The 11,369-nt window shown below is 36.9% G+C and overlaps 1 protein-coding gene across 11 annotated transcripts in view; it reads right to left on the reverse strand.

Annotated features, from left to right (window-relative positions):
• The window catches only part of caskin1 (CASK interacting protein 1), a 103,998-nt gene extending 96,883 nt beyond the window's left edge, over positions 1–7,115 (reverse strand). For 6 of the 11 annotated variants that reach the window (XM_056240672.1, XM_056240670.1, XM_056240675.1 and 3 more), the window contains exon 1: positions 6,423–7,114. In XM_056240672.1, coding sequence (XP_056096647.1) covers positions 6,423–6,516 — 94 coding nt within the window. In that variant the 5' untranslated portion in view covers positions 6,517–7,114. Of the gene's footprint in view, positions 1–6,422 lie in introns of all 11 variants that reach the window. The other 5 variants (XM_056240680.1, XM_056240673.1, XM_056240678.1 and 2 more) reach the window with 3 other exon arrangements.
• Positions 7,116–11,369: the final 4,254 nt, after the last annotated feature.

Genomic DNA, 11,369 nt, shown 5'->3' on the forward strand with positions numbered 1-11,369 from the left:
TGTCTGGAGGCCATATTTGCAGGGCTACAGGAGACAAACGGATCACATATCCAGCAAACCTGAATCCATCTGATCCTTACAGACTCAGGCATGATTAAAGTTCCCGTCTGGAGTGTGAATGAGGAGATCTGGATGGATATGTGCTCACAGGGTCAGCACAGCACCATTACAATTGGGAAGGAAATTTGCACAATATGGTATCATATCCTTTATCGAATGATATAGATGCACGTATGTTTTATTCAGCAAGGATGCATGAAACTTATCAAAATTAAAGACTTTAACATTGTTCTATTTCAAATAAATGTTGTTGTCTTTTCATCAATGAGTCCATAAAAGCATCACAGTTTCCCCAAAATATTATGCAACACAACTTTTTTCAACATCTATGACAATAAGAAATGCTTCTTTAAGCATCAAATCATCATATTAGAATGATTTCTGAAGGATCATGTGACACTGAAGACTGGAGTAATAATGCTGAAAATTCAGCTTTAACATCACAGGAATAAATTACATTAATATAATAGTTAATGCACAAAATAACAATGAACAATACTTTCAAAGCATTTACTGAATTAATGTTGTTTAATGTTAATTTCTACATATACAGTTCTAATCCGTTATTTCAAGTATTATCAATTAACATGTATTTTGAATGAGCATGAATTAACAATGAATGTATGTTAACATTAAAGTATAGACACATTCCTAAAGAAGTAGAAAAAATGTTGTTCATTGTTTTTTTATGATGCCTGAATTAACGGTCACACTTCTGTTTAGGGTCCAATTCTCACTACCTAACTATTAACTACGTCTTTTACCTCAATAAACTCCTAATTTCTGCGTATTAATAGTTAGTAAGGTATAGTTGTTAAGTTTAGTATTATTGGGTAAGATTAGGGGATTATGGGGGATTAGAATATGGTCATGCAGAATACATCATTAATATGTGCTTTATAGCCTACTAATAAACAGCCAATATCCTAGTAATATGCATGGCATGCTAACAAGCAACTAGTTAAAAGTGAGAATTGGACCCTAAACTAAAGTGTTACCATATTAACTAATGTTAACAAATTGAGCATTGAGACATTTTATACCCATTTCCAATTATTAGTCTATTAAAATAGACTAATACAACTAAAAAATGTAGTCTACTAAAATAAAACTTTTTAATTTCAAAAACATATTTTGAATATCACATCAAATTACTTTTTAATTACATAAGGTAATAACAGAATAAGAAACTTTATCATCTAGCATAAATTGACAGCTCTTAAAAAAAATTGTCCTGTCATCGATGTTATTTGGGGGGTTGTTTTGTTGTTGTTGTTGGTGGTGGTGGTAAAATTCTGCTTTGACTCAACAGCAACTAAATAAATGTCTATTTCACAGCTAAATATATATAGTATCAAAGAAAATTACCCATTTCTTAGACAAAGATGTTTTATATCTTAACAGCTTAATATTCAGCATTATGCATGGGCTTATACAGGGTGAATATAAGCAAATTTGGAAATTTTTATGATAATGTCTAATTGCTGTTATTTTAATGATGCCAAATGGAAAATTGGCATACTAGTATATACAGAGGAAAAAAAATATTAAAAAAAAAAAATTATGGTCTCAAATAAATACAAAACTTTCACACTTAACCGTTTGTTCCACTATTTCTGTATTCACTCTGTTTTTTGTTGTTTTTTAGAATTAGGATTTATTTTAATTATTTGTGTGAAAAGAGAAAACATCCTCGAAGACGACCGCAAATGTGTACTTTGATGTTCAGCTCTTTAGAGAGATTTGTGAGTAGGCTACTTACTAAACTCTGTTTATATACACTTGATTAACAATATTGAATTGGTATATATCCAACCTTGGACATTTAATAAAGCATGCCATGTCAAGCACCTACATTTCATTTACACTTGTCCTAGATGGTCACACAGAAGATGTCTCCATGGAGACCCGAGGAGGAAAAAAAATCCTCCAACCAATCTCAACAGTATTAGTACTTCAGTGAGCTGACTGTCATCCATCAATATAGCACTACACTACTACACCCCACTTTCATTTTCTCACCAGATTTATTTCACTCCAAAACTTCAGAATGAAGCCGGCAGAGGAAAGCAGAGTGAGGGAGGCCTACAACGATCAGAGGTTTTTTTCCTTTGGGACCCCATATGCTTCGACTGCTAAAATAGCTTGTCTCTAATTGCTGCTGGGATATGTGAACAGGTTGTAGAGGTGGAGAATAGATAACCCATCCCGTCATGTCTTCATCAGTATGTTGAGTCACGCTCTGCAATGTTCCACTCACTTCATGCTATTGAAACTAATTAGCAATTTACTGCAATAAGATATACTGTATTCCAGATGTTCTTTCTGTAGCGATCTGCATTGAATGCTTGTGGAAAAGGTGGAGAATGTGCTGAATATGTGGAAAAATGCTGTGCAGAAATCGTCTGGAAACACTCTTTCCAATTCACTCTCCCTCTGGGCTCATATACACACTAACACCTCAGAAATCAGACCTCAGTACTTCAGATAAATGAACAGAAAAGGAGCTTCACCCCCATTGAGAAACAAACGCTTCTGCGTGAGACATCTGCACTAGAGTCGTGCTCACCACTAAAATCCCCCAAAGGTGGACACCGTCCAATGAGATGTGAACGCTTCGTTGTGTCAGAGTAACTGATGTCTTTCTGCTGTCTTATTTCTGCTTCTCTTGCTTTCCCTCCCAGCACCTTTTCCTCCTTTCTTTCTCTCTCTTCTGCGACTCACTCAAAGCCATCTGTACTGTAATTCAATCATCACACTAAGCAGTGGAAGTAATGATTACTTGGATTAGCTACAGGGCACCAAGCCACTGTCTTAATATTGACTGGCAGTGAGTGCAAAAATATGAGCTCAGCCAGCAGCTTCGTTTCACTTTTTGAGGGATGTTTTATGATGTTGTCTGAACTCACCTCATCATATTGCCAATATTTTACAATATACATGATGCAAGCTATTTTTAGATGGATGGATGGATGGATGGATGGATAAAGTGAAGTGATCAAACAGGCCCATTTTCTGCACCTGTTTTTGCTATGAGGTCATTTAATTAAAGGGGTCCTATTATCCCCTTTAAGAAGTCTTGATTTTATTTTCGGGGTCTACTAGAATATGCTTTCATGCTTGATTGTTCAAAAAACACATTATTTTTCACATATTTTACACAGCATCTCTCTCCTCAGTCTGGTTGAACGCGCCGTTTAGTTCCGGTTTCAATGAAGCCCCTCCTTCGAAATACAAAATGTTCTGTGATTGGTCAGCTGGCCAAGTGTGTTGTGATTGGAACCACTTAGCGCTTGTTTGGGAAATGTCACGCCCCTTACCATAACTACGAGATTCATCTGCTCAGATGTAAATATTAACGATGGCGTCAATTTCAAACCAATTCAAGCCTGATTCAGACTTAAGACTGTTAACAAACAAGACGATTGTCCAGAACAGATTACACAGGACGTTTCAGAGTGGTATGTATTTTTCCCCGTAAGTTCCTTATACATTTTTGATACGATGTTATACACCATTTAATTATGATATTTGTCTGAAAACTATGGTATTAACTCCAGTTATATTAACTATGGTAAAACTCCAGTTATTCGCGGAATTGTCAACTTTACTTGAGTTGTACCTTGACACGGCACAGCGCGGATGAACACAGTGTTTGAGGAGAGTGAGCAGCTGTCAGTCACCGCGCCGGTGTGGATACTGACATTCAGAATCACAGATTATTCTTTTTGGAAGTATGACCAACATAAGAATTTTCACCGGAAAATGTCATCTGAACTAGTAAGAAACATCCACTTTTGTTTTAGTTCTGACATTGCAGTAAATCGCGCTGATTAAATCTAACAATCGCTTATCATATCACGTAAAACCGTGCAAATGATACTTTGTTCTCAAATTGTTAATGTTAACAACGTCAGCATTGCGTGACTACATGTAATGTCCTTCCGATGTGTATCCTTGTTTTCGCTTGGGTCCGGTTGCAGTCTCTTCTTTCTGTAGCCACTCCGAAGTCCGAACGAAGTCTTTTGCATTTTACAGCGGGTGAATCTGTTGTCACTGGTGATTGTCGTTTGAAACTTTCTGGATCCGCCATCAAATTGATAAGTTTAATTATATCAAGTGCTGTGAGAAAAGGCTATAAATCTCCACCTCCAGGATCCTCACACGCAATATAGCTCATACTAACCGAGACTCCTTCTTTATGTGTACAGATGTGACGTAATGACGTAGACATGCTCGAATCTCCTGCGGAAATCCACCAGTACCATTGGAATTAAAAACATTATTACAAGCTTACCGTTTTGAATCGAGCTAAGGCAAGCAGATAGTTTTGAACACCGGCTGGTAATGTATTTTCTCAAAAAATTATTTTGGATAATTTTTAACCCAAAAAAGCTACGGACTGCAGCTTTAAATAGCAACATTACACGCTAACTAATGTTGAAAAAGTTCCAAAGCATAATAGGACCCCCTTTAAAATTAAATGAAATGCTGTACCAATGTAAAAGTACATCTAGGCAACTAGAAGAAATAAACTCTATATTCATTTTAAAAATGTTTGCAAATGTATAACGGAACTGGCATGTGTCAAACACACAACAATTCAATGTTGGCATCAACGACACCAGCCACTTGATTGTTCAAAGCTACAGTCCTTAAACTAATAAGCTATGATTTTATAATAGGATTTCCGTACAAAACAAATGCAGTGCTGCATTTCAGTCAATTGACCAAAACTTTGTTACAGAGCACAGACAGCATCCAGCCCAACCAATCACTGTCAAGCAGGGGAGGAGACTGCAGTTGCTCTGACTGGAACTAATTGGCTTCTGGGTAGCTTTGTGTTTCCAATACAGAGGTGGAGCTTTACATAAAAGCTAAGCAACAACACTTTCACAGAGGCATATCACTCTCTGTTTGAAGAAGCAGACTCATTGTTTGAGTGACAAAAAAAGCTCTACACGTAACATGAACATGTGAACTCAACACAGATTTTCACAATTTGAGTCTTCCTAGTGAAATGACTTACAATAATCAATCATGAACTGAAATAACCAACTATAATACTCCAAGATTATGCTTTTCCCACAGAGCAGCATCATGCATATTCAGTGTCAAAAAGCTGTCATCGTTTAAAGCATACATCTACGTGTTGCTTCGATGGCAAGAAGCCAAGTGATGAAGCTCGCTGGCAGCGTTCCTCTCTTTCCTATTGTGAAAGTGCAGTGATGTGGATGCACCTCATGCTCGTTCACCCCATCATTACAGGGGGCAGTGTTTAGCAGAGCAGGAGTGTGCTGCAGCCACACTGGAGAACAGGCAGACGAGTGCCGAGAAACAGCCTGGTGCTCAGAAGAGCGTCATGACGGCTGTGGCTCTCTGCCTTGAGCCCCCGGGGTTATTATAATCCAAACATGCTCAGTGCAGACAGGCACGTAAGACAAAGAAATCTCAGTCGAGCTGTTGTGTGAGATGCTGTTGATAATGTCACAGATGTGGTGGAGGAGACAGAAAGCAGACCAACACAATGCATCCTGATGTGCAGCCACCTCAGGTTGTGGTATTCAAAGCAGAACATCAAAGCTCAGTCCAGGTGGGCATATGAATGTTCACGGTAGCTTTTCAGATGATAGTGTAAACCTGCCAAGCAAATCTAGTTCTCAACGGGAGAGTGTTTTTCTCACCATATGAAATGAACCCCATTTTCAATTCTAAAAATAAATCATGTTTACCGCACAGCTTTGTCTAGAAGTTTTTGCCTGTTGAAAGGTTTCATTTTACTCCTAAAAATGAATAATTTTCATACAACTATTTTTTTTATGCATGCACAAACAGCATTCCACATCTGAAACGCCCCTTTACGAAGGGGAAAGCATCGAAATCACATTGCAAATCAAGTTAATATATTGGGCTTTTAAAAACATTTATCATTGATTAAAATAAAAAAGTGATGTGATGCTCATAATCATATGAAAGTCTGGAACATCACAGTATTCAACATGGGACCCCCTCTATCATTCTGAAAAAGACCAGCTCAGCCAGTAATGAATTGCCATGCTGGTTTATGCTGGTCTAGCTGGTGGACCAACAAAACCAAGATGTTCACCAAGCTGATTGACCTTGCTGATAATGCTAGTTTGGAAGCTTGTTGAGGGCATCAGCACCCAAAACACAACATATTCTGGTCTTTTCAACAGCTTGAGTAAAATCCTAAACATTCAGCCATAATTAAAGGGTAGGGCAAGTGTTCTCCTTCTCATTAGAAAGTACACCCAACAACTTACGATCTCTCTTGCCTACCAGCCATGACAACATGGTAAGCAATAATGTAAACTCTTAAAAAAAAATCAAGCAAGACCTACTTGCTTTCCCAGGTTTGGGCCTCTGCAGGAGCTTCTGCACCGTCATCAGGTCCTCTGTCTTCACCGCTTGAAGTAATTCATGATCTTTCCCCATCGTTATTTATTTTACATCCAAAGCATCCTCTGAATGTGTGGTGTTGCCCGGAGATTTCCTCTGCGGATCCTCCCTCTTGCGATGGAGCTGCAGGGCGCGATGATGATGATGGTGATGATGATGCACACTGGCGGAAGGATGCTCGAATACTATAGAGCTGGTGCAGCTGGATCCTATGAATCACAGATGTTTTTATTCTGATATCAAGAAAACAAGCTCGGCGACGGACTTGCGATTAACGCATCGGTGATGGATTGGATCTTCAGGCTGCGTTGTGATGGCCAAAACGGAACAGTTTGTTCTAGAAAACCATCACCAGATAAATCAGCTTCAATCACGTTTTGGTAGCGTGAGCGGAGTTGATGCGATGCTTTAAAATACAGCAAAATCAATGTTCCTTTAAATTCCCACGAGCGTTTTTTTTCTGGGATCCGTGAGGCTGTGCTGAAGACGCGTCAGTCGGCGGTGCCATCGCTCCGTAGTACTCGAACCGTTATTTTCTATGCTGCGATGGAAATACACAAGGAGCGTGCAATGTGCATTTCTCCAGCCGTGGATTGGGCTGACATTGCTGTGGTAAATGGCTCGGCTTCATCCAGAGGGCGGTCCCAAAGTGTAGGAACACCCCCCGATTCCAGTGCTGACAGCCACATGCTACGAGTCTACATTCATGCACTGTAAAGACATGCTGTTGAAAACACCATTACCCTGTAGCTGGCACTGGGAACTTTGTTGTGATCTTGTTTTGTAACCTACCTTTTGCCCAACTGCCAAAGGTGGATAATTACAGCTGGACAACTCACCTGTGCACTGGAAACAAATTTATCCTTTAAAACAAACTATTTTTATGCTACTAGTATTATTTAGTAAATAATCCGATAGTCAGTAGTATTGAATTAGTCCCTAATACTTCTTTTGCTTAGTAGTGCCTATGTCAATAGTGGCAAGTTCCATTTTCCAAATAGGCTATATTGCTAAATTGTCTAACAATTATTAACAAAATTGAACCATTGACGATTCATTAGGCTATATGTCCCAAAATAAAGCAAATAACAAGCGACATAAGAAACATTAACAATAGTTTATCATAAGTAGCCTAGGTGCTAATATGCAAGTAGTAAAACTATAATTATTAGCAGGTAATGAAAAACTATTAGTGATGATACTGCATCTCTATTGGATTATAGGCTATCTAATGAGTAAATACCAAAATTTAACAAGTAGTAGTGAAATATATTAATCACTATTAGAACATAAAAAATAGTCTATATTGAATTACTTATTCATTTATTAGAAAGTACTAACATAAAAATATATACTAGTTAGTTTAAAGGAATTCGTTGTCATTTATCTGGATGCTGCAAGGAAGATTTCCAAGATAAAGATTGAGCATTTCTGACCTGCGTTGTCTTGTAGGATGCTATGATTCATGCAATTTTCCAGTTTTGTTTTCTTGCCAGTTAAAAGAATGCATAGGACATAAAATAACACTTGCAGTTTGGTTTTTCTTACCTCTCAGACCCAACAATGCTGTCAGTTCTTCAGTTTGAAGGAGCCTGAAGATTACAAAGTAGGATACAAAAAGAGTTTGGCTGCACGAAGCCTACAAAACAAAACTGTTTCCTGAATGCCTGGTCAGAGTTATTGTCTTAACTACATGGGGTTTCTTTCAGAGTCTTATATCCAAGTCACAATGACCCTCTTTCAGAGCAGGATCCAGATCCATGTCATGTTCTATTCACAGATACTTAACACTTGATTTACCACCTCAGAAAAGAAAACTGTATTATAGGCCTATACGTTTTTTTCTTTTCTTTTTTTGGGGGGGAAATTAGAAAACCGCTATTTGAAAGTTATTGATCTTGTCACCCAAAGTCTTTGAATGGATAATCTCACCCAGATAGTTCTCTCATCACTTACCTACTCTCATGTTGTTCCATCCAAACCTAGGATTTTTTTTGTTTGTTTTTGTCCATACATTGGAAGTCAATAGTTACCAAAACTGTTTGGTTTCCAACAATCTTCAAAAAAAAGGTGGAAATCAAAATCAATGTGTTTTAAAGAAGAGAGTCATAAAGGATTTGAACGAAATGGGGCTCAAACATCTGAGCAAGTTCATATAATGTTTCATCTTCATAAGCGATCTCTGAAAATTTTTTGTAGCTCTAACTTGTACACCCAATTTGATTTAAAAATATTATTATTATTATCATCCCAGAATGTTCTGCATCTGCAGCACTGGTTTAGCAGTAGCCTAAACAATTAGCAACAGCAAGAGATTTAAAAACTACCCAGACATTTTAATATTTTAAACATATGATATGAAAAGCTATTTTGCTCCAATTGTGTTTTAACTCTCTAATATGGTTTCACCGATTTGCTCTCATCATCACCATCATCAAACATCTACCTGCACATCCTCCATCCAGACATTACTGACCCTGTACTGTTCACTGTACTGTGATCCAGCGCCACCCAGTGTTACAAAATAGAAAACCAATTCTAAAATGCCCAATAACACAATAACATCCTGCGGACCTCTAGTGTTCACTACGCACATTCAATTTCAGCTGGCAGTTTTGTGCAGATAGAATACAGTGAATGGGTGGAGACAGGCCTCTTGTGGCTACCACCCTATATAAAGACCATGTATTGAACTCCATTAATACGTGCATCTCATAAAATATGAAAATATTCCATATGAATATATGAAAATATCATATTGTGGTCTCTCACACTCTTCTGACAGTTCTGAAAGCTTTTAGCAGTCATAAATATTTTTCACCACCAAATGAACAATTGAAATAAGACACTGAGCACTTAATTGCAACACTCACAAAACCGATGTGTTGGAAACCAAACAAATTGTGCTATTTCATGTCTATTCAAGGATAAAACATTTTGTGTTAACTCAACCAGTGTAAACCATCTTAACACAAAGTGTTTAGATCTTTTACACTCTAAATGTGTTATAATCACACTATTTTTGTCAGAAATGTGCCATCTTTGAGACAATTTGACAAAAACATGCAACGCAAAAAAACAGACTCGCATTATTAAAACTTCATTGTTACATTTATATTAAAAACAGTTAACATTCACTCAGATTCGCATACAATTCTTTTACATTCATCTCGTTTACATTTATACTTCAAGTGCATACAATCGAGGGTGAGCTTCTTGCATATCTCCATCATCGACAACAAGTGTTTGAAGCATTTTCCATTTACAGCTGCAAGAATGCAAATAAAAAGACCTATTTTATACATGGCTATACCTAATAACATTATAGAAAGCATTTTTTAGCAAATAACCAACACAAAATTACACAAAATGTGTTAAAATAGCCATTACACAATAAAATTACTAAAGGGTTAGTTCACCAAAAAAAATGTTCCCATTATTTACTGACCCTTAAGCCATCTTATATATGACTTTCTTCTTGCAGCCAAACACAATCAGAGCTATATTAAAAAATATCCTGGCTGTTCCCAGCTTTATAATGGGAGTGAATGGTACCATTTTGAAGCCCAAAAAAGCTCATCCATCCATCATAAAATAATCCATATCCGGCGCAGGGGGTTAATAAAGGCCTTCTGAAGCGAAGCGGTGTGTTTTTGTAAGAAAAATATCCAACTTTATAAACTATAATCACTGGCTTCCGGTAACGACCATACGCGAGTCGAGTTCCGGAGAAAGAGTGACCTCATCCTTTTTGAGAGTGTATAAGATAAGTGAATAAGACAACGGTCAATGACTGTTTTGCAAGAGGCTTCCCTCTATCTAATTCTAAACAATTTGCCTATAGCCTCTAGCCGCTAGAGGCTATAGGCAAATTGTTTAGAATTAGATAGAGGAAAACTGCTTTAGGAGAAATATGCCAGCATCACGCACTTTTAAGCCTTCATTTATTTGATCCAAAATACAGCAAAAACCGTAATATTGTGATTATTATTATTTTTTACAATTTAAAACAACTGTTTTCTATTTGAATATATTTTAAGATGCAATTTAAAAGTTTTGGGGGAAAAATAAATAATAAAGTTAAATGCTTTATTGTGTGAGATTTGCATGTTTAATTTATTTTAAGACATTGAATGTACTGGAGCAGTGAAGTAAGCAGACCAATAGCTGAAGATCTAAAATAAGTTAAAATGGTTGGTTCAACTCATTTAATTGTCTTATTTTTGTATATAAATGAGCTTAAATGTTAAGTTAACAGAACTAAGATTTGTTTTGATCTCACATGGCCTGCACTGTGTTGGATTTACTCAAAATATATATCCACCATTTTTGCATCATACTTTTTAAGTAATCCCAACTTGGAATAATTTTACATAAAATAAACAAGAAAACCTTTGTTATAGGTACTTAAATATTTGAGTTCACGTAACATTCTTTACTTAAAAATATAGGTAACGTGATGCATATATTTTTAAGTAAAGAATGTTGCGTGAACTCAAATATTTAAGTACATAACAAAGGTTTTCTTGTTAATTTTAAGAAAATTATTCCAAGTCGGGATTACTTAAAAAGTATGATGCAAAAATGGTGCATATATATTTTAAGTAAATCCAACACATCATTTTTTAGAGTGTAGACATGATGCCGGCTATAGGTGAATTACATATCACACAGGAGAGACATTTTACACTTGTCTGAAAAATAAACATGATGTTCATGCTACATCAGAACTGCTGAAAGGGTACAGGTATTTGGCTTGCTGTATGCAAAGAAGGGACTCAAGAATGAGGCTCAACTCAAGCTCCAATTGTCCCATGATATAATGGCTGAAGACAGGGCAGAATCTCTTAAAGGACTGAGGATCGAGGTGGTGACTAGGACAGATGCCA

This window comes from Rhinichthys klamathensis, unplaced genomic scaffold (genome assembly GCF_029890125.1).
Source record: "Rhinichthys klamathensis goyatoka isolate OS25496 unplaced genomic scaffold, OSU_Roscu_1.1 h1tg000605l_1, whole genome shotgun sequence".
Lineage (NCBI taxonomy): Eukaryota > Metazoa > Chordata > Actinopteri > Cypriniformes > Leuciscidae > Rhinichthys > Rhinichthys klamathensis.